Source organism: Hypomesus nipponensis, chromosome 25, assembly GCF_054491055.1.
Source record: "Hypomesus nipponensis isolate SF chromosome 25, ASM5449105v1, whole genome shotgun sequence".
Taxonomy (NCBI): Eukaryota; Metazoa; Chordata; class Actinopteri; order Osmeriformes; family Osmeridae; genus Hypomesus; species Hypomesus nipponensis.
Genome location: NC_140385.1, coordinates 9,994,693 through 10,014,865, shown reverse-complemented (window position 1 = coordinate 10,014,865; position 20,173 = coordinate 9,994,693). Strand labels below are relative to the sequence as shown.

Below are 20,173 nucleotides of genomic sequence, written 5' to 3'. Positions count from 1 at the left end.
CCACACACACACACACACACAGACACACACAGACACAAAACCCCTCATCTTCTGTCGGTTATTGGAACAGGGTAGATTAGGGCACCAGACAGCCTGCTGATGATGGAGGTACTGGCACAAAGCACCCGGGAGCCTGGTGTAAGCACAATCCCTAATCACTCTGATCGCCGTTGATCCTGCCGCAGCCACCGAACCACAATCAGAAGAGGCTCAGGCCTCGGCCTCTTCAAACTCTCCAATCCCTGCCACAGACAGTCGGACCTCGCCGTGGCCCGGGTCTGGCAGGGAAATACACGCCGGCCTTTTGTCAACGGTAAGACACATTCGGGTCAGCATTGGCAACGCAATAAAAACGAAATTGGTCTGCATGAATCTCCTGCTTTGTCTGAGGGCAAACTCGATGGAGTCAATGTGGCTTTTACAGTCAAAAGGCGTGGCAGAAACAATCAAAATTGTCTTTGTTGAAGCAGCTGCAAACTAAATATCCGAGTGACTTCACAGAGAAACAAATCAAATGTGGGAGAAATAGATTCCCGGGAGAGTTTCAGGAAGAAAAATCTCTGAATTCTCCAACTGTACAATTTTGTCGAGGAATAAACCATGAACCTGGTCCAATACAGACACCCACACATTGACACACACATTGAGTAAAAGAAAGTCTGACAAGTGTCTCCCCGTATGAGAGAGAGAGAGGTTTACTCCTACCTCCCAGACCAGCACAGTGTGTGTTATTACCCAGCATCAAGAGGCTGGAAGAGAAACCTTTGGTCCGTGTTCTTCAGAGACAGTAAGAGCAGTCACATCAGGCCCTGTCCAGACAGGTCTGAAATGAGTGTGTGGTTGCGTGAGGGAGCAATTGTGTGTTCCTTTGTGTGACGTGTGCTTCAGCATGTGTACTTTGCACGGTATATAGTGTATGTTTGTGTAAGTGTGTTTGTTTTCGAGAGAGAGCAAGAGTGAGAGAGGGAGAGGAGGGAGAGGAGAGGAGACAGAGTGACGGGCGGGTCAATATCCAAGTCGCTCTGTAGGGACCCATTACGCTTTAGTGATGGTCTGACTGCCCAGAGTCGACTTCATTCATTATCTTTCGCAGCTGAGCGCAACAGCATCCATCTTCTCTCATTGGCCTGTCTCCTGGACGGGCATAACAAGAACCCCTAAGAAACCATGGCCATGTACTTGGAGGGAAAACAACACAGCACAATATATGTACCTGCAGATCCTCAGCATTCACATTTTCTCCACCGTTTTGCAGTGGATCTCAGATGATAAAGTGCTGGTCAAAGTTCCTGATGAATCTATGTGTGTGTGTGTGTGTGTGTGTGTGTGTGTTTGTGTGTACAGGAGCCTTTCACTTTACCCATTCATTACAGCCTTCTAGAATGGGACCATTTAAAAGATTTGCATGCAAAAGTGTCATCTCTGACTTCAATAGTTGCTCTGACACTGAATGTGAAATAGGCCTTGGCTGACAGACTGCACAGCTCACTGTGAATATGAGGCCATCTTATAATATGAGTGTATGTATTGGCAAGGTTAAACCGATTTCCTCGTCCCAGAACACGCACCTACACCAAGACGAGTGTACATTTGGTGCCCTTCTAAAACACACACACACACGAGGCAGATGCATGCACACACCCACCAGGAAGAACAGAGGGCCTTCACACCGACACGAGCCTACACCCGCGAATAAAACGCACGCACCCCCCACACACGCGTATACTTTAAGACGATGAAAAATATCAATCGTGACACCTCCGAATACACCCCGCATTGTTCGCGCTTACTCAGAGCCTTCTTCATCCCTCAGCGGACAGCAGATCTGGTTCCCATTTGTCTTTCGCGCCCGAACAACAACAGCACAGTTTGAATCCCAAGCACAGCGAGGGAAGGACGGAACGTAGGCAAGCGAAACTACAAGGACGGTGCGTGGGAGGGAATGATTTGGCGTGTGCCGCTGAAGGGGAAATCCCGCTTGAAGCCACTCGAGCCCGCGGAACCCACCGGAACCCACCGGCTTCCATCTGTTAGAGGCAGCGGTGGATCTGCGTGGCGCTTTGCGGCAGCCATCAAGGCAATCACAGACGTTGTTTTGTTGTTTAACGTGATGTTCTGGTAGGCATTAGCGGGTTTAAGGATGTTGATGACAAACGGCGCCAGGAATCGTCCAGGAGCACTCCGGGGGCGACAAAACACGGATTAGCAACGTGGAACTAACGAGGAAGACTTCTCAATCTGGAAGGGTCTGACAGAATCTTTTGGGGGGGGGGGAGTTTTGAAGACGTGAGTATTCATGAGGTTAGCGTTAGCATGGTGGTGGTAGGGGATGGCGGGAGGGGGGATTGTGAGACCGTAGGAGATCATGATTAATGCATTTTCTTATGGGTTGTCTCCTCTCACCATGGCACACTGAGACAGAACCTTTTTTCCCAAACATCAGCGGCTTGGACCGCCTTTTTTTTTCTCTCTCTGACAAACGTAATCCTGCTCCAACATTGCAACAGATTAGCGGCTTGCATAGTATTTTGGCTGCTCACAATTCCCTCTCTCCTACGTTGTATGGCGGAGATAAGCCCCATTTATCTTGCAGCAACGGCAAGTAAACAAAGAAGTGGCGGGAAACAGACATAAAAATGGAACTTGGGGACATTCTTTGCTTTAAGGACAAATGCCAAGACTGTAGACGACGGCATTATGTCCTGAATACTGTTCTGTATTGAGAACCTATAGCTGAATCACCACATATGGATTTCCACTGGTGCCATGGCAGTAATCCAGGAGAGGGAGAGGAGACCACTGCTGCAGTAATAAACAGATGCATTTCCTGCTCCCGTGTGTGCAGAAGAATGGGTGCTTTCTTTAGGCCGATGACTAGAACCATATTTCGGCATGGAAAAAAGATTCTGTTTGGGTTTACGGGTTGCGATGATTGATGAGGAAAATATGGCCGATGCTCTAAACATTCGCCCCTCTCTGAATTGTTCCATTTGCGTGGTTTGCTTTTAGACTGGCCAGAAATAGAAATGAAACCATCAAAATCCCAGCACAGAGTTCATTCTGTCCTATATTCAGAAATTAAGATGAGACTAATGACAACTACAAACGGTCAAGAGGTCGTGTGACAGTATAAAACCAGCAACTGGCAAACATCAACATGTTTTCCCCCATCCAATCCTGATATACTTTCGCAGAACCTACTACCCAGTAGCCCATGCACTATCTACTGAGTCATGTTGTTCTCGTTTTCCTACAGAGTGCAGCCATGTTGTGTGGACTGACCTTGACATTCCAGTCGCACCGTTGTATCATGTCAGACACAAGCGGATGAGAGGAGAGACTAAGCCTGAGACTGTAGCCCCTCAGGGGAGACCACGCGGCTCGGTATAAGTCGGACGCACAACAGACCATCATCCCTCAACTTAGATACAATACATACTCTAGGACTCAGTCGAAGGGGTGAAGGTTGAACATGATGGTTACAACACAAGGGCACTACACTGAATAATTGTGGAGGCACTAGTGGCGTGGTTGCCAATATGAAGGGCTGGGTGGAAGGGAAAACAGTGCAACCAAAAAACTGGGAGACTTCTGGGCTTGTTTATAATGAGAACAATTTGAGAGAAGATACCATTTACTTACATTATAAGTATTAGGTTTGCTGCCGGCCAAACCAAGGCTATAATATAACTAAGAACAGATCAAAGCCTCGCTCTCATGGTCAACATCCTTGAGTGAACCATCTTTAGACAGCCTGAATATCTCTTTGATGTAGCCAGTGTGTGTATATATATATATATATATATATATATATATATATATATATATATATATATATATATATATATATATATATATATATATATATATATATATATATATATATATGAATGAAATTATTGTATTTTATTTTATCTTATTCTAGAACCCAGACTCTAGCTGGAGATTGCAACCTTTCAACATGGTTATGAACACATCTGTGGTGGATCGAAAACGTCTAGGTTACGATTGCATTCCCAACAGAACTAAAGAAGACATACACTTGCTGACGTCATTCCAGATCTATTCAATGAAAGACAAAACAAACTACGTAAGAAACATTTCATCTTCAACGGTGATTCTTCCAATAAATGCAGTTGACTGTTACTTTAGAACATGTAGAGCTTAATGAACTGTTCCTGTGATAGGGATTGTTTATGGATATTGTGGAGAACATTTGATGTTCTATGTACTTATGTACATTTAAATCAGTAGTTATTACATTACTATTGCTCTTGTGTTCTATCCTTCTACACATTCAGTTATAGTATTCTGTGCTGTGATCAATGTCCATTGTACAGGCAATGGGCAGCTGCATCCAGTTAACTGAAGGGCACCTACAAGGATGAACCACAGAAAGAAGGAAATAAACCTGATAGGAATGTTAAGACATGTTAATACTGTACAATACTGTCCAGGACTTTCCACAGAAATGTTCCCCAATCAGTACCAGCCTAGATCATCTGGAGTTGAAGACTGCCCTGTAGCCAGAACTACAAATCCCATGAATAATACATTGAAAACTCCCTGAGTTTCCAGTCAGCTTCATCCACAGTCTGAACCAGCAGCCATTGTTTACTTGAATTATCATACCTTTCAATTTTAAATTAATACAATCATTTCCACACATGCTTCGCTGTGACTCTGCAGATGCAATTAGAGTACTGGAGGAAGTGGAGGTGCATGTAAATGATGCTGTCACATTCAGACGCTGTCTCATTCCACATGATGCTATACTGTAAACAGTAGTTACATTAGACTTAATTCAATTAATTAAACCAATGGAGATTAGGGAGAGTTTGTCAAAGCCTTGTTGTTTTTTTGAAGCAGACTTGAGTTGTTGCATGAAGCAACTGGGATGAGGCCCGAGGGACAGACATCTACATAACTCCTGTCCCGAGTGTGGCCCGGGGGAATTCTAGCAAGCCACGTTCACTCAAAAAGCACAGTGACGATCTGAAAGATTTACTGTCCAATCGCTTTCCTTGAGCAGCTGTTCCCCCCCTGAATTCTGATAGGGTGATGAATATGTCAGTCCCCTCGTCTCGCGCTGTCCGTCTCTCAAGAGCCTGTGTGTTTGGTGTCTGGAACATCCCCGTCGATAAAATGGAGGTCGGTTGAATTGCGGTCACGTTTTCCATCTAGGCCTTTTTTGCCTATTTGACACCTTTGTCTGGAGACATTTTGTTTCAAGATGTTTACCTCATTAGGAAGTAAATCTCTGCAGCACTTTTATGGTGATTCAGTTCCTATTCCCAAACCATTCAAATCCAATAAGTTAGTGGGGAGGAGCCGTTTTATGATTTCAGATAAACCCATGATGACTCCATTAGCATTTTTACATTGCTTTAGGGATGCAGCAATGCATGGTGGGATATTGCAAATTAAGTGATGGGGGAAAGGGTTGGGCTGGTAACACATCCAACCTCATCCACACAATCCAACACACCACAAAGTCAACACAACACAATCCTTCCTGATTTACCGCCTCCCATCCCCGCACAAAAAACAAGTCTTTTAACATGATATCCTCATAAATGCACTACCATTAAAAAGAATATATGAAAACAGTTTAGATTCAATATTTAATGAGATTAAATCTGTGTGTGTATGCTAATTCCCCTGCCCACAAAGGGTCTTAGGATGTCTTGTGAAATGGGGAGGGGGGGGGGGGTTGAAATGTGCAATAACCCGGCGAATCAATTTGTTTGGTGGATGGGGGGTATTCACTGGGGTGTGCCTGCTTGATGATTTATGGTTTCCAGGATGAATTTTTCTATTCTTGCCAATAAATGGTGCGTCTCCCTATCTTCGAGGGGATGCTTGATTTATACTTCCAGGCAAGCCCTGTGGCGTGGGTATTCAGAGTCATTCCGCCAGCCGGGGGTTATGCTAAACCTTCATTTTGAGCGATCCTGTACGAGAGGGGATTGGGTTGCATAATTTTACATGAGGGGTCACAAGGATGTATTCGTATTAATCATAGTCTTGGGAGAAAATTATCATTTTACCTGAGGAGAGGTAGAAGTGTGCGTGTTTGTTTGTACGCCCACAGTCCAGGCCAAAGGGTCCTCTCAATCAGCACGCCAAGAGCAGTAAATTAAGTGCGCGTGCGCACAGGTACGCAGACATTCCCGTCGAAAATACAGCCGTCTGCGATGCATGCACACCCGTATCAGACTCCATTTGAAAGGTGAAGGAACATCTTCACCTGTATTCTACGGGGCTCCGCGACGTGGAAGGAACGGTTCATGCTGAGACAAGAACCCACATCTCCAGAGCGCGTGCCCCCACATTGTGGCCCCAGATGTCGGCCGGCAGCACCGCTGAGCTCTGCTTCAAAGAGGCACAAAGGGCATGCAGGGCAGGGAGGGGTGATGCTATTGGTTCGTTATTTCAAAGCGCCAAGTCTTGTTAGTAACATACAACTGGGAAATGTTCAGATTGAACGCTTGGAAAGTGGTGTATACAGCCACATGCACTGTGTAGCAACAACAAGACGATTTGAATCCAGTTTGAGGCTTTGTCGCCCCTTTTCAGCGGCCTGTCGAAACTCCGGAGTCTTCCAAGGAATCCTGACAGAGAGACGCCTGCATACATTCCAAGCCTTGTGAACACCCAAACACACGCACACACACACACACTTTTGCATCACCCTTTTAAATGCACAGATATGCACGCTTTTTCTAAATTACCCATGGAAAGACTACACAGTCATACACACACAGACGGCTCCGATTTTTTTTCATTTCCATTCACTGTTACCATAGTAACTCCTAATGTCCAACTCCAGTGACTTTGTGCTTCCAGCACTTTCTTTTCAAAGCCTTCACGACCCCACAACACTGCATTCCACAGCTACCGTCACAGCTACCCAGGGCCCGGCTTATAGTGTTCTTTAACTGCTAATTACCCCCCTCCCCCTCACACACACACACACACACAGACACACTCTACAGAGGGAAAGAGAATATGTAACCAAGCCACCTAAAAATCCTCTCTGTATATATATATATATATATATATATATATATATATATATATATATCTTTAAAGCTGCACCATTTCTACTTGAAAAACAGTCGGTGAAGAGCATGACTTAGCGTGTCCACATCCACCCACTCAAATCTATCCGCTCTGCATGGACCCCTTTCAAAATGGCCGCCTTTCCTTCACGCGTGTTCGGTGACTCATTGCGCAGCACCCCACCCGGTCGTCGTCGACGGATCCTCTCACTGTCACGGGGAGGGGGTGGGGGGGATGTTGAACCTGTTTCCCTTCCTCCTCTCAACGACGAAAAACGGTCGCTCGTTAGTTCTTAGTAACCGTCTTGTTCGACCGAGGGGTTCAACGTCGATACAGCGTCCCAGCTCGTCCTGCATTGGCATGCCAGGGGCCACGGTGGGTCTTAAGAAAGTGTCTGGCAGGATTCATGGGTGGGATTAAAAGCTTGGCCGCCTTGAGCTCTTCTGTCTCCTCCACGTCGATACGTCTCTCGGGGCCGCGCTCGCCGCAACTTTGGGTGGAGCGGAAAGTAATTTACTGAGCCTGAAGGTCTCGATTTGCTGGCTGAGACGTACTTATTCCCAAGGTGCGAGGAGATAGTGTTGGGAATATCGAAACCGGATCTGAGGGCCTTATGAGAACGGATGTTCCTTCGCAAACACTCACTTGTAATGAAACTGACATATTGATAGAGAGTCATCTCTCTGTGTAGATGTAGAAATCATGGTCCTGTGCTTCCAAAATGGCAGTTGCTTGGTGCTCAGTGACATATTGATTCAAATGTTTTTGTTAGTAGTGTGAGAAAAGTAATAAACAGGCCGATAGTGAGGTAAACAGGGGAGGTACATAGGTACGCATGTGTTCTTCACCCCCCCCAACCTCCCCTCTCGCTCTCCAATTCTCTCCCTTTCCGTCTCCCCCCTTTACCTCTCTCCATCTCTCTCCCTGTCTCTCCGCGTTAGCAGAGGTGACCGTGTGCATCGCCCCGTGTGGTGGACACTGTTGAATTTCTCAAGCAAGGCCCGAGATGTCCGACTGTCTTATAGTTGCGACGTGTCTCCCAAGACAGGGCCTGGGAAGGAGAGCGGGGTGGAGAGGGGGGTCACATCACACAAAAGCACAGTGGGCTGTCTGTTTCTGCGTGTTCCTCCCGTGCTCGTATTGGCTGATCCCACCGCAGGCCTTCGGAAATAAGGGGAGTCTCTGTCGCGACAACTCCTCAGATATTCAAACGAGCTCCAAGTTAGCAAACGGCACCACTCAGTACAAGCCAAGACCTGGTCCTGTTGGTACACGGTGCCACTACTAGCTTCTTGGGACGCTGTTTAGTATGCTGACCTTGTACCTAATCAGAACCCACCAGATGTTGTTCCTGCCGTGAGTCAACAGCGTTGTAAACAACAATATTGGGGAAACAGTGGACAGCGTCAGTTCCGCTGTCATCCCAAGGTGACATGAAGGGAAATCTGATTGAGTGGCGACAGAGTCGTCTGTAAACTGCTTCTTGCCCTCCCACACTTTACCTCATTCCCTCCGGCTCCCCTCGCGCAACGTTGGGCTTTCTCCCTTTCGTAACTCATACTCCCGTCTATTCTACCTGTTTTTTTCTTTGTAAGAAATCTCCCTTCTCCCCACCTTCATTTCTCTCTCCCTCCTTGGTCTCTCCTGTCCTGGTCTCCCTCACCCCCTTATTCACCTTCCCGAGGTGTCATAGTGACAGCAGCAGCACAGCTAGACGAGGCTGCTATTCCGGGTAGCGGGCAAGATGTCGGCGCACACCTCGTCATGAGTCATCCGGTCGTGCCAGGCCACGGTCCAGTGACAGAGGCTCCTTAGAGGGAATGAAGGGGCTCATGAATATGAATGCCATCCCCCCCCCCCCCCCCCCCCCCGCTGAGAGATATTGACACGCTCTCAGTCAGAGAGCAACCTGCCATAATTAGCTTTTGCAAGCAAGTGTGGGCGTCGGGAGGAGGGACGCCACTCGAACCCGCCGGAACCTTCCTTTGCGTACGAGAGATTGCCGAGTTGGAGTTCGTACAAGAACACAGGGTCGGGCCGCCCGCAAGCGAACACGCCTGTTTTGTGGCGAATACTTCGAGAAGTGTGTTTTGTTGGAGGCTGATGATAACATGCAGGAAAAACAAGATTAACTGCTCTTTTTGTTGACTCCTAAGCAGCAAAGCCTTACCTTTCTTTAGATGATTAGAAATTGAGAAAAGTTATTAACAACTAATTATGTTATGTTAATGATGCAGGAGTTAATCAGGTTCAACAGAGTCCTTGGTAATCTTGGGGCAGAATTGGGAGACACTCCAAAAGGTTAGGATCAGGATGTGAAAAGGTCATCATTGTTTATCTGGAACCAAATTAAGAAATGATCCGTAACCTCTCCCCTTAAAACAAATCAATTCCTACCTGCTTTAATCTCGTAACGATGATGAAAATGGATTCATTTCATTCACTCAGTCAACAGATACATATCCGGCACAGTGAGGACTGTGCCCTCACTTTCCAGCGCTGTCTACATGCAGAGATTTCCACAAAGCACTAGACAAACTGGAAATGCGATCCTGGGGCCTGTATTAGCATTTTGAGTATTTCAGCAAGGCTTTCTATATGTTTGGAGTTCAGGGGTACAAACTCATCGAATATTCAATCCCACGCTCTCTCGCTCGATCAAAGTGAATTATGCAATTGAGGTATGAAACATTGATCAGAGATGGTGTCATCAGTTTTCAAGTTTAAAGATTGATAGTTGGCTCCCGCCAGTTTCTTGCAAATCAAACGTATGGACTGTTTGAGAAGATTGAGATTTAAAACGACTAACTGCGGCCTTTCCAACCATGTCAGAGTTAAAAACTGCGACGTCTGCTGGGAAGAAACAACTGGAAACGTAACCTGTTTCAAACAGCCTGTGAGGGAGACGGCTTGTGAGAGACGTGGCGTTAAATGAACGTCTGCTGCCTTGGAGCTGTAAAAGCAATCACTGCCCTGCACTGTAACCCCCTCCTCCCTCACGATACAAAAGTCTGGAAAGTGTTACACCGGGGGGGGGGGGGGGGGGGGGTAATACAAGTCCTTGGGGAGATGCGCTGCATGCTTGAGAAGGAGTGAGAGAAAGAGAGAGAGAGAGAGAGAGAGAGAGAGAGAGAGAGAGAGAGAGTGAGAGAGAGAGAGAGAAAGAGGGAGAGAAAGAGAGGTTTGGGATAGAGAGAGGGCTTGGAAGCAGGTGGCGTAGCAGTCGATCTCTCTCTCTGGCTGCCCCCCCTACCACCCCCTGCCCCCAATCCCCACCCCTATCTCCACCCCCGAGTGCCTCACCCGCAGGACCTGGCCAGAGGCCACCCATTCATGTCCAGATTAAGCCCCACCAGAGGGTCGTGCTGGGGTCGGGATTGAGGATTCGAGTCTGAGTGGTCGAGCGGGGGGGGATCAATCACATGGAAAGATAGAAAGATTATATGGAGGGGGGAGGAACTGGGAAAGAGGTATGAATTCAAGAGGACAAAGGAAACATTTCTGCCAAAAGATAAAGACAGAGAGAAAAAACTATTATAAGGAAAAAGAGAGGGGGGGGAGTACAAACGGAGAGAGAGAGAGTGTAAGAGAGAGAGAGAAAGAGAGAGCTAAAGAGAGAGACAAACAGACAGAGAAACAGAGGGGGATTGAGCGAGGTAGAGATCCTCATAACTGTTGAGCTCGAACTGGAGTCCGTCCCAGTCCAACAGCTTGAGTCGCCGCTTGACTGGGACGGGGGCCTCCGCGCTGGGACTGCACTCCGACAAGATGAGCCCCCTCGCCAGGGCTCAGCCAAGGACACACCGCCAGATAACACACACACACACACAAACACACACACACAAACACACACACACAAACACACACTCCACACAGGGTCACAGCTGTAGTACGCTGAGAGCGAAATGGAGAAGTGTGGAATCACCGAGAGGAACTGGCACAAACAGAGCATACGCTCGCAAACAAACCCAAAATACCTCTATCACATAACATTTCAACGTCCTGATTATGATGCTCGATGCAAATGAGGGAAAACCCATCAACAACATCAGCAGAAAGCGCAGTCTGTCGTTATGTGATAGACACAAGGCATAAATAATGACTTAGGTGATCCAATTCCAAAACAAATTTATACAGGAGTTTAATTTGTGCTCCCTGGCCTAACTAATGACCATATAGAGGATTTCAACATGATATATTATTCAGAAAATGAGCGTAGTGGCTTATCTCATGGTGAGTGGCGCTTTCAGTTCAAGCCAGAAGATGAAGTGGGAGTCAGCTCGCCCTATGATGAGGTCATTCCTTAGGAAATGAAAGAGGGAGGGGGAAGGAGGGAGGGGTCGACCTCCGACTGCCCCTCCTCCGTGTTGGCCTATGACTCTGAAAATGATGTATGGTAGGGGTACAATATGGTAAATACTAGACAGGGCTTTCATTACCAAGGTAATTTACACTGGGTTCAATCAACCGGCGAGGTGTAATGAAACGTGAAGTCTCGTCTGACGCCTGGGGGAATCCATGACTCGCCCCTACGTTACCCATCCAACTCCCCACGTTCGACGTCAAATAAAGGAAACTCGGTTTTCCTCAAAGTGCTCCCGCGACATGCGAGTGAAAGGGTGTGTACCGGGAGGGTGGGTGGTGGGGCGGGCGGAGAGCGTAAGAGTCTCAGGAGGGCTAGCAATCATTTGGAGATGAGACGGGGATCATCGGAGCATGGAAGTATGTTGTGTTTTTCATCTCGGAAGCAAGATGAATAGCCAGGGAAGTAACAAAAGGTCAAGGGAAGTTGTCCGCCCGCTCCTCCGAGCGGGAAATAGATATAGAATATCATACCAAGCGAATTACGTCAAATGAAATCGACATCAAATGACTGTATCCTCCCACCCACCAATTAAAATGAGAGGAGAGGCAGAGAGGGAAGGAGTCCCACAAACAACAGAGGGAATTATGGGAGTGGGGGAGGGGGGAGAGGGGGGGGCTCACCCAGTGGGCTGGTGCAGCACCTGCTCCTGTCTGAATTAGCTCTTTCTTTACTGTTTTGACTCAAGTGAAACCAGCCTTACCCTCTCACCCCCCCCACCCTCGCCCCCACGCTGACAAATGGACTGTGAAGTCCTCCCGCCATTTACTTTCATTAGCGCCAATGTTTAGCTAGCGATGGCGGCGCAAGCTATTAATCTGACAGAGTATCACCTCAGACCTCAGAGTCAAGGTTTCCCGAGGATAACGTACCGGGGCGAGGAAGAATAACATCTCCAACTTTTCTCCCCCCGTTTGAGCTGTGGGGCTATAACCGAACCCCACGGGTCATACAAAGCAACTCAAAATGGCTGCTGAAACAAGTCTCTCAACCGATGGGGCTACCTCAATTCACCATCTCTTGTTTCTGTCTATCCCTCGAGACATATCAATCCGCTCCGCATGGGGGAACGAACCCCAAAAAATACTTTTTCCACCGCCGGCTTCGGCCTCCTTTCCCCTTAATAAGCACAGACTGTGGTCTGGTCCCAGACCTGGACTGGGCCGTGGGCTGAAAGGTTAGGCTGCCAGCCTGAAATTTACTGCACCTAATTGGCCAAATGGAAATGCGGCGGGATCTTATCAAGCTGGGTTGAGGGGTGGGAGGCAAGAGGCAGGCAAGGACGGCTGAGAAATGAGAGAGCTTAATGAATGTCTGATGATGTCATCCATTGAATGGGAGGGAGGGGAAGAATACTGTAGAATTAGAGGGGGACGGAGGAGGGGGGGAAATCTCTCTCAATTTAAAAACAGGCATTATGGGAAAAAGGGATGTAGGACTGTTGAAAGCAAACAAGCACAGATGGGACTGGGGTTTACATTCCTAAATTAATAATAAAACTGGATTGAATTTATTGCTTTGCATGTTCCGGGGAATTCTGAAGGGAAGATTTCGAACTCTCTGCAAGGTTCGTTCTCTCTCTCTCTCTCTCTCTCTCTCTCTCTCTCTCTCTCTCTCTCTCTCTCTCTCTCTCTCTCTCTCTCTCTCTCTCTCTCTCTCTCTCTCTCTCTCTCTCTCTCTCTCTCTCATTATTATTTTATCCCTTCACATATATCACTCTGTATTCTCAGGAATGCGGCCCAGTTTCGGTTTCATAGGGCTGGCATTTGTCTTTCGGATTAACAACATGCCACTAGCTCACGCTGCGACTACTCAGCCCGGTCGCCGACAGGTGCTAAACACCACTAAGGTTATCAGTAGTGAACTAGCCTGATTAATAGGTATTATGGCCTTCGTACCCACACCAAAACCAAGAAGGATTCATGGGAGGCTTAAAATGGCGTCCGTGAGGATCTGCTCTGACCTGTTAACACAGCACAAAAAAAGGCTGTGGCGCGCACACATACCTTACACAGCAAGCGACGCCTTTAAGCGTCAAGACATATGCACAACACACAGTCAGCATATGAAGGCCTTGCGCGTTCCCTCCCGAATGGCTCCACGTCAAATCCCCGAGGTACGGGTGGGCGAGAAGCCCACCTCATATGCAGGATATTTGTGATTCCGATCTTAAACCCCATGCATAAATTCGCCCCGGCGTCTCTTTGTTTGAGGAGTTAAAATGCTAATGCCAGTCTTGACTTTAAACAAGGAAGGTACCGGAGGGAGGGCTTTAAGGGTCATGCATGGCCAATGATGGGGCCGTCGGCTCATCCGCCTGCCTCCGTCGGCTCATCCGCCTGCCTCCGTCGGCTCTCCATTCATAGCGGTGGGTGGCTGGTTGCTTCCTGTTCGAAACCCTTTCCATAATCTGACTGAGTGCTTGGCTGAGCCATTATATACAGCAGTGCTTTCGATTCGATTTATATGTATTTGAAATATTCAAACAACGCCTTTGGCTAATCCCGTTCGGCGTGAGAGGAATAGGATGATGCACGTATCAAAGCCAGGAGGAGGGGCTTAAGCAGGAATGAGGTCTTATTCCGGACTTTTACCAGGAACGAAGATACCGTAAAGGTAAACTAGTTCCAAGGTAGAGAATCTACAATGCTCTTGACGGATGGTCTGGGAAAATCTCTCTTCAAAACGTAAAAAGACACAGTGTGGTTGCAAAGCCAAAATAGCTTTTAAGTTGCCGACTTCAGATTCGTCTAATTGATGTCGGCGAGAGAAATATCCTGCCTACGCTTGTGAAATTGGAGTTATACACTTCCTTCATACATTCTGCCCCATATCAGCGGGCTTCATCAAACGGCTGAACTTTAATTGCAGTTCCTCCAACTTTCATAAGCTGAAGAGAAAGAAAAGAGGGGAAAAAAACGATGAGAGATATGAGGAAGCACAGGAGGAGGATGAGAGAAGCAGGGGGATAAGGACAGGGTGATGGGGTATTAGGCAGATGGCAGGCGTTTTGTTTGTGCCCTGTTGAACTAGCAGTCTTATCGGGGGTAACTGGGGACAGCTAGCTCACAGTGCGTGCAGGAATTTCCAATTTACTTGGACTTAAAAGGATATGATCTTAGTGTGTGCCCAGCGGTACAAGGTCTTCTTTCTACTTAATAATGTCCCGAAGTGAGTCCTTTTGCCGTTACATCTCCTCTCGTTGAGAATCTGCTGCTTCAAGATTTACATACACGCACGCAGATGGATTATATTTCCTCTACGGTGATTTTTTTTCCTAAGCAAAGTGGAAATCTACATAGAAGTGTGATGTATTCCAACATATGCGATCTGGGGAAGGAGCGCTGCCAAAGCGAACAGGGAAGAATTCCAAGTTGAGAGCATATCAGATTTGTTTACAACTGAGTGAGACATTTGGTTGAGGTTAATATATCAACTGGAAGTCTGGCCTTTGCCGTCTGTGTAATGTATGTTGGTGCTGCGGCATTCCGGTCCACTTTGTTGAGAATGGATTTGGGTAAGGAGAGATTAGCTGAATACTTGATATGTGATGTATTGTAATACGTACACCATCACATTCTTGGTCAATCCAAAAGCAGGTCATAGGCCGAGGATGACGACATCTCGATGGGCTGACGAGAGGAACGTCAGCGTAGGGGAAGCCCCTGATCACCTCACCTCCTTCTCTCTCCACCAGGAACATGTGTTTGTTTGGTTGCGAATCGTTCTTGTGTCAAACCAACTGGCAACGTGATAAAGTGGATGATTCTCCCCGCTCCCCATTCAATTTCAATTGTCCAATGAATGCACTCTTCACAAACATGTTCAACTTCAACCCTCGCCCCCCCCCACACACACACACACACCATTCCAGCTGCCTGAGTGAGTATACTAAATCACAAACAATGCAACGGGCAACACTAAGACTGCAGAGAGTCTCACACCCAAACACCGCTTGGAAGCGAGCCCCTTTCACCGCCGAGAGCGTCGCCCTCTCACCTGAGGGGGCGGCCGCGCGTCTGATGAGAGAAAAAGAGCCCGTGGTCGAAATCAGGCTCAGACATCCAATCAAGAGCAGCGAGGTTCCTCGACTGATAGCGGGGGACGAGGGAGATGGAGGAAAAAGGCGGAGAGGCGAGAGAGGGAGAGAGGAATAGGGAGGCGAGAGGGGGGAGGGGGGGCCTTCCCGTTTGACCCTACCTCTCATCCAGGGGTCATACACAGGCCTGACACAATGCTATCAGCCTTTCCTTAAGGTGCGCGGCGAGGTCCGCAGAGATGCCGGGTGATATATGGCTTTGATATCGGCAGTAATTACGGGGCCGCGAGGCCGAGAAGCCGTGGGGAAAGATAGAGGGTGCAAAACAGGGGGTGGTGGGGCGCTGATGAGAAAACGGATTCTACAGCTACATTTGTCTTTTCTCTTTTTTTTTCTTTTTTTTTTTCTTTCTTTTTTTTTGGGGGGGGGGGGTTGCTGTGAGGCTGTTTCTCCTGACACGCTGGCACCACTAAAGATGTGTGTGTGTGTGTGTGTGTGTGGGGGGGGGGGGGGGTGAGTGTTTAGATATGACTGTTCTGGAAGCTGTGCTGCGAGCTGTGGCACTTCAGAAAAATGCCCATGCTTTGAAGGGTTTATTGTAGAGAGAATTCACGGGGCCCCAAACAATAAAGGCTCCAAGCGATAGTTAACATGGAGATTCATGGTAGCATCGGGCTGAGTGGGTGATACTGCCTCAGATTACAGCCAAAAATGTGTCCCCGATAGCTCTTGCTCAAAATGGAACGCCATTGTCCACCTTCCTCTCCCGACCTAGCTTCCCCCCTACTGGAGGCAGTCAGAGCAGCTGTGAGCCGGAATGGCCGCCGCCACCTCCGCCTCGGCGCAGAGGAATCAGTAATGACTCAAAGCCATTCATCCTGTCAGCGGCTTGGTGGGAGACAGCCTTCATTTTGAGATGCATTACGGCACTCGCCGGCCTCGGCTCTGCACTATCACTCAGGCTCCCGCCATTAGACCTCACTTAAAAGGCTGTAATGGAACCAAACACCTTGCTGGAGGAGCAGAATGCTCACCTCCAGTCTCGGTAGGCCCTTCTCCGCCGGGCGTTTCAATTACATTCTTCGTATATCAATGGTTGGCTTTAAATAGCAAGGGGCGAAGGGGGATGAGGGGGGCAGATTTGTCGCGCAGGCTAAACGTGCATTGACAGATAGCCGGGCCGGTGACACGAGGCTGTGTTTTTGCGCGTGATGGATGCTAGCCCGCGGCGCGGCGGCCCCGAGCCCGCGGCGAGCACCGTCCTTCAGCAGGGAGGGAATGATAACTGAACTGTGGCACCAGTCACTACGACTTAACCTGTGCCAGCTGGAGAGACAGGTGGCATACAGCCCCCCCCACCCCCCCCGCAAAAAAAAAGGAACGTTTCATGGATGAGGGGGAGGAAGATGGAGAGAGGGAGGGAGGGAACTAAGCCAGGTAGAAGTATCTGGTACTGGAGCAGAGTGAGCCCATGTCCCTAGTCCATGTGTCATTGCCATATCCATTTAGGGGAAGTGCTCTGACAAGCAAACCTTCAAGCACTGACAAAACTCGTTTTTTCCCCAAAAATAAAACAAAGCCGTCTTTTTTGCATAAATATAAAGCAGTTTTTTGGCAGGTTTAAGACACTCAAAAATCTTGTCTAATAATAAACGTAAAAGCTGACAATTCAACAGTTTAGCTGATATTTTATATATTTATCTATGGAGTCTTGTCTTTTTTTTTACCCACGCTAAAATATTTCTAAACACTATGCTAGATACTTGTTATGTAATACCTTGCTAATCTAATCCGACCCGGTCAATTGTAATCTTGGGAAAAAAATAGATGAGCAAAGGAACGTGGGATTGCTCAAAAGTATGTCAAAGACGCCATCGAGTTATCATTCCCATGGTGTATTTCTGTCACATTATCCAGTGGTTTATTTTTTTACCAGCAGTCTCTGTACTGCTTTTCATTTAGCATCAACCTCGGCATTATACGCCACCTTTGAAGACACTTCTCCTTTTTTGTTTGTTTTTGTTTTCTTTTAGATTCAAATGAGCTTAGCCACCGGGTTCCTAGCAACAGCTGTGGCAGCTTGGTGAAGAGGGGGCGAGGAGTGTCGCACTCTCACCAGACTAACCAGGACATGCAGCCTTCACATGCTAATGTAGAAATGCTGCACATAGGAACCCCCTTCTCACCACACTTCAGGGCCCCCTTGCCACCCACACCCTCCTGCCCCATGCCAACTCCCCCCCCCCCCCTCCCTCAGAGACACAAAGAGAGTGTGTTCTGAATAGGCCTTAGCTGCCTTGTAGCATTGTCAGTCGCCCCTGCTAGCCCCGTGACGCTAAAGACAGCGGCGGCGTGGTTTCGTGCGAGTGCGCGTGCTGCTAATGTGGTTGTCCCTTTGGTTCGATTCATGGCGGCTGTTCACGGGGCGGGCGGTGCGAGGACAAGGGAGCTACAGGGCGGATCAATTATCCAACGACGTTGAGAACAACCGCTGTTTACGCTTCTCACCCCACCGCGTATCTCATCTGCGTTGTTGTCACGCCGACAGTGCAGAGGATGCTGTTAGATAGTGTGCCAGACGACATTAGAATTCTCACAGAAGTAGAACGTGGAACAGAGGTTTGGAGAACGCAACGCCTGCATAGATGATGAATAACAATTTAGATAAAGCTTATCTTGAAGGAGTTCTTCCAGCCCACTCATGGCTGCTTGATCGAGAGGCATGAAGCAAACATTAACAAACAAGACATTTATAGAGCTGGTAAAGTGCTTCTTGTGAACATTGCTTTTGTTTAGTTTTTTTTGCAATAATATATAACTTTTTCCTGCACTTAAGAATACGGTGAATTCAGAGCTGGGTATATGTACTTAACACGAGTCATCAAATTGTGTACATGCTCATAAATCTGTGACATAGCGTTGTGCACTTTCTGTCTGCACTGACAAATAGAGGTCCATTTCCTGCTTTCTCCACAATGTAGATCATAACTCTAGGCAAAGCACTGCTATCTGGCAGGAGAGCTCACCCTGGGAATATTTATTTAGACAAATAAGAGATAATGTATTCAAATCATCTCAAATGAACATTGATTTCCATCACGGCAAATTTACGGCTGCTTTCAATTTACAGCCCAAGATGATTTGCCTGAGAGAATGTTCCAGACTTATTGGAATTCCTGACCTATTCAAGCCAAACCACTGGAAATGCTTCTGGGCAAGACTACAACACGATGCCCAAAGCGTGAGTGATAATGGTTTCTTTAAACAGCAAGAACCATTGCAAAATATGCCCTCCTCGCTCCGATCTCCAAAATACAACTCAACAGCGAAACACCTTCTCCTCAAAATCTCACTGAACTCTAACATGCCAGAGACATTGCACACACTGGATTATAAAGTGGGGTTTGTGAGTGGACAGTCGCGAGTATGAACGCTTTTTCATCATGCCTCAGGAAAATGGAAATCGATGAAGTGAGAGGTGTCTGTAATATAAGTGGGGGGCGGATTATGATACAAACACCAGTGTCTCATAAGAGGGTAGCAATCAATTCCATCACCAACTTGATTAAATCCGGACATTGTACTGCAACCTCACAACAGCCCATTTGATTTTAACCCTCAACATGCCAAGTTAGGACACATTCAGTATCTGGGCCCACGGATTAATAGAAGGACACAACAAAGGCCAGGCACTGATGTAAGGATGGTCGACGTAACAGTTGAAACTTGAGTGACTTTCTAATACATAAATACATGTTAAAAGGGGTTTTCCATCACAGGCCATTCTCCCTTTCATGATGCTTGTCACGTGCAAAAAACTGTCTCCTTAATCCTAGTCATAAACATAACAAGTTCATACACTCAACTTATGATTCAAAAGAGACCAAACTGTCCCTCCTTGAATGAAGTAAAAAAAAAAAAAAAAAAGATTCAGTCAAACCGACGCCTAGAAAACGTCTGATTGGAAGTGGCTGGCGTCAATCATACCTTTGGGACATGATCTTGTACGCGTCGGGCAGGTAGCAGCGCGTGTTCTCCATCTGGGCCGGGTCGGCGTCGCAGATCTTGTCGTCCGTGCGGCCGTAGTTGGCGCTCTCGATCATGATGACGTCGGTGCCAGGGCAGCGCAGCTCAATGGGGTAGCTCTCACACGACAGCTCCCTCCTCACCACCGCCATGGGGATGGGCGCTCGACTAAACGCTGCGGGTTAGAGAGGGGGAGAGAGAGAGAGAGAGAGAGAGAGAGAGAGAGAGAGAAAGAAAGAAAGAAAGAAAGAAAGAAAGAAAGTAAGAAAGAAATAAAGAAAGAAAGAAAGAAAGAAAGAAAGAAAGAAAGAAAGAAAGAAAGAAAGAGAGAATTATGTAACAGGAAACAACAAGCAACTTGACAAACAAACATCATCGTGCGGTGCAAACAGCCTGAGGAACCAACTTTGTGGTGGAAATATTGCATACAAATTAACTTTTTGATCGAATATATGCCCCACCGAGCATTCAACGAACGTAGACAAAGAGGGTGAGTGAAGTCAAAGGTAACACATGGCAAATTCTTGAATGTGAGGGGTTACCATGGTCTAGAGTATGTGGGAGGAGGTGAGAGCTCTGGATGTTTTCAGTGGGCGGCAAAACGCTTGGTCCAGGCAGGTCAAGAGTGTTGATCAAAGAGCAGTGAGACGGGTCAAAAATGAAAAACAAAAAGTACGTCA

The 20,173-nt window shown here is 47.4% G+C and overlaps 1 protein-coding gene across 4 annotated transcripts in view; it reads right to left on the bottom strand.

Moving 5' to 3' along the window:
• The window catches only part of LOC146222201 (adhesion G protein-coupled receptor L3), a 175,958-nt gene that overhangs the window by 83,553 nt on the left and 72,232 nt on the right, over window positions 1-20,173 (bottom strand). For all 4 annotated transcript variants that reach the window (XM_084691470.1, XM_084691472.1, XM_084691469.1 and 1 more), the window contains one exon: window positions 19,455-19,668. In XM_084691470.1, the coding sequence (XP_084547596.1) occupies window positions 19,455-19,668 (214 nt within the window). The remainder of the gene's footprint in view (window positions 1-19,454; window positions 19,669-20,173) is intronic.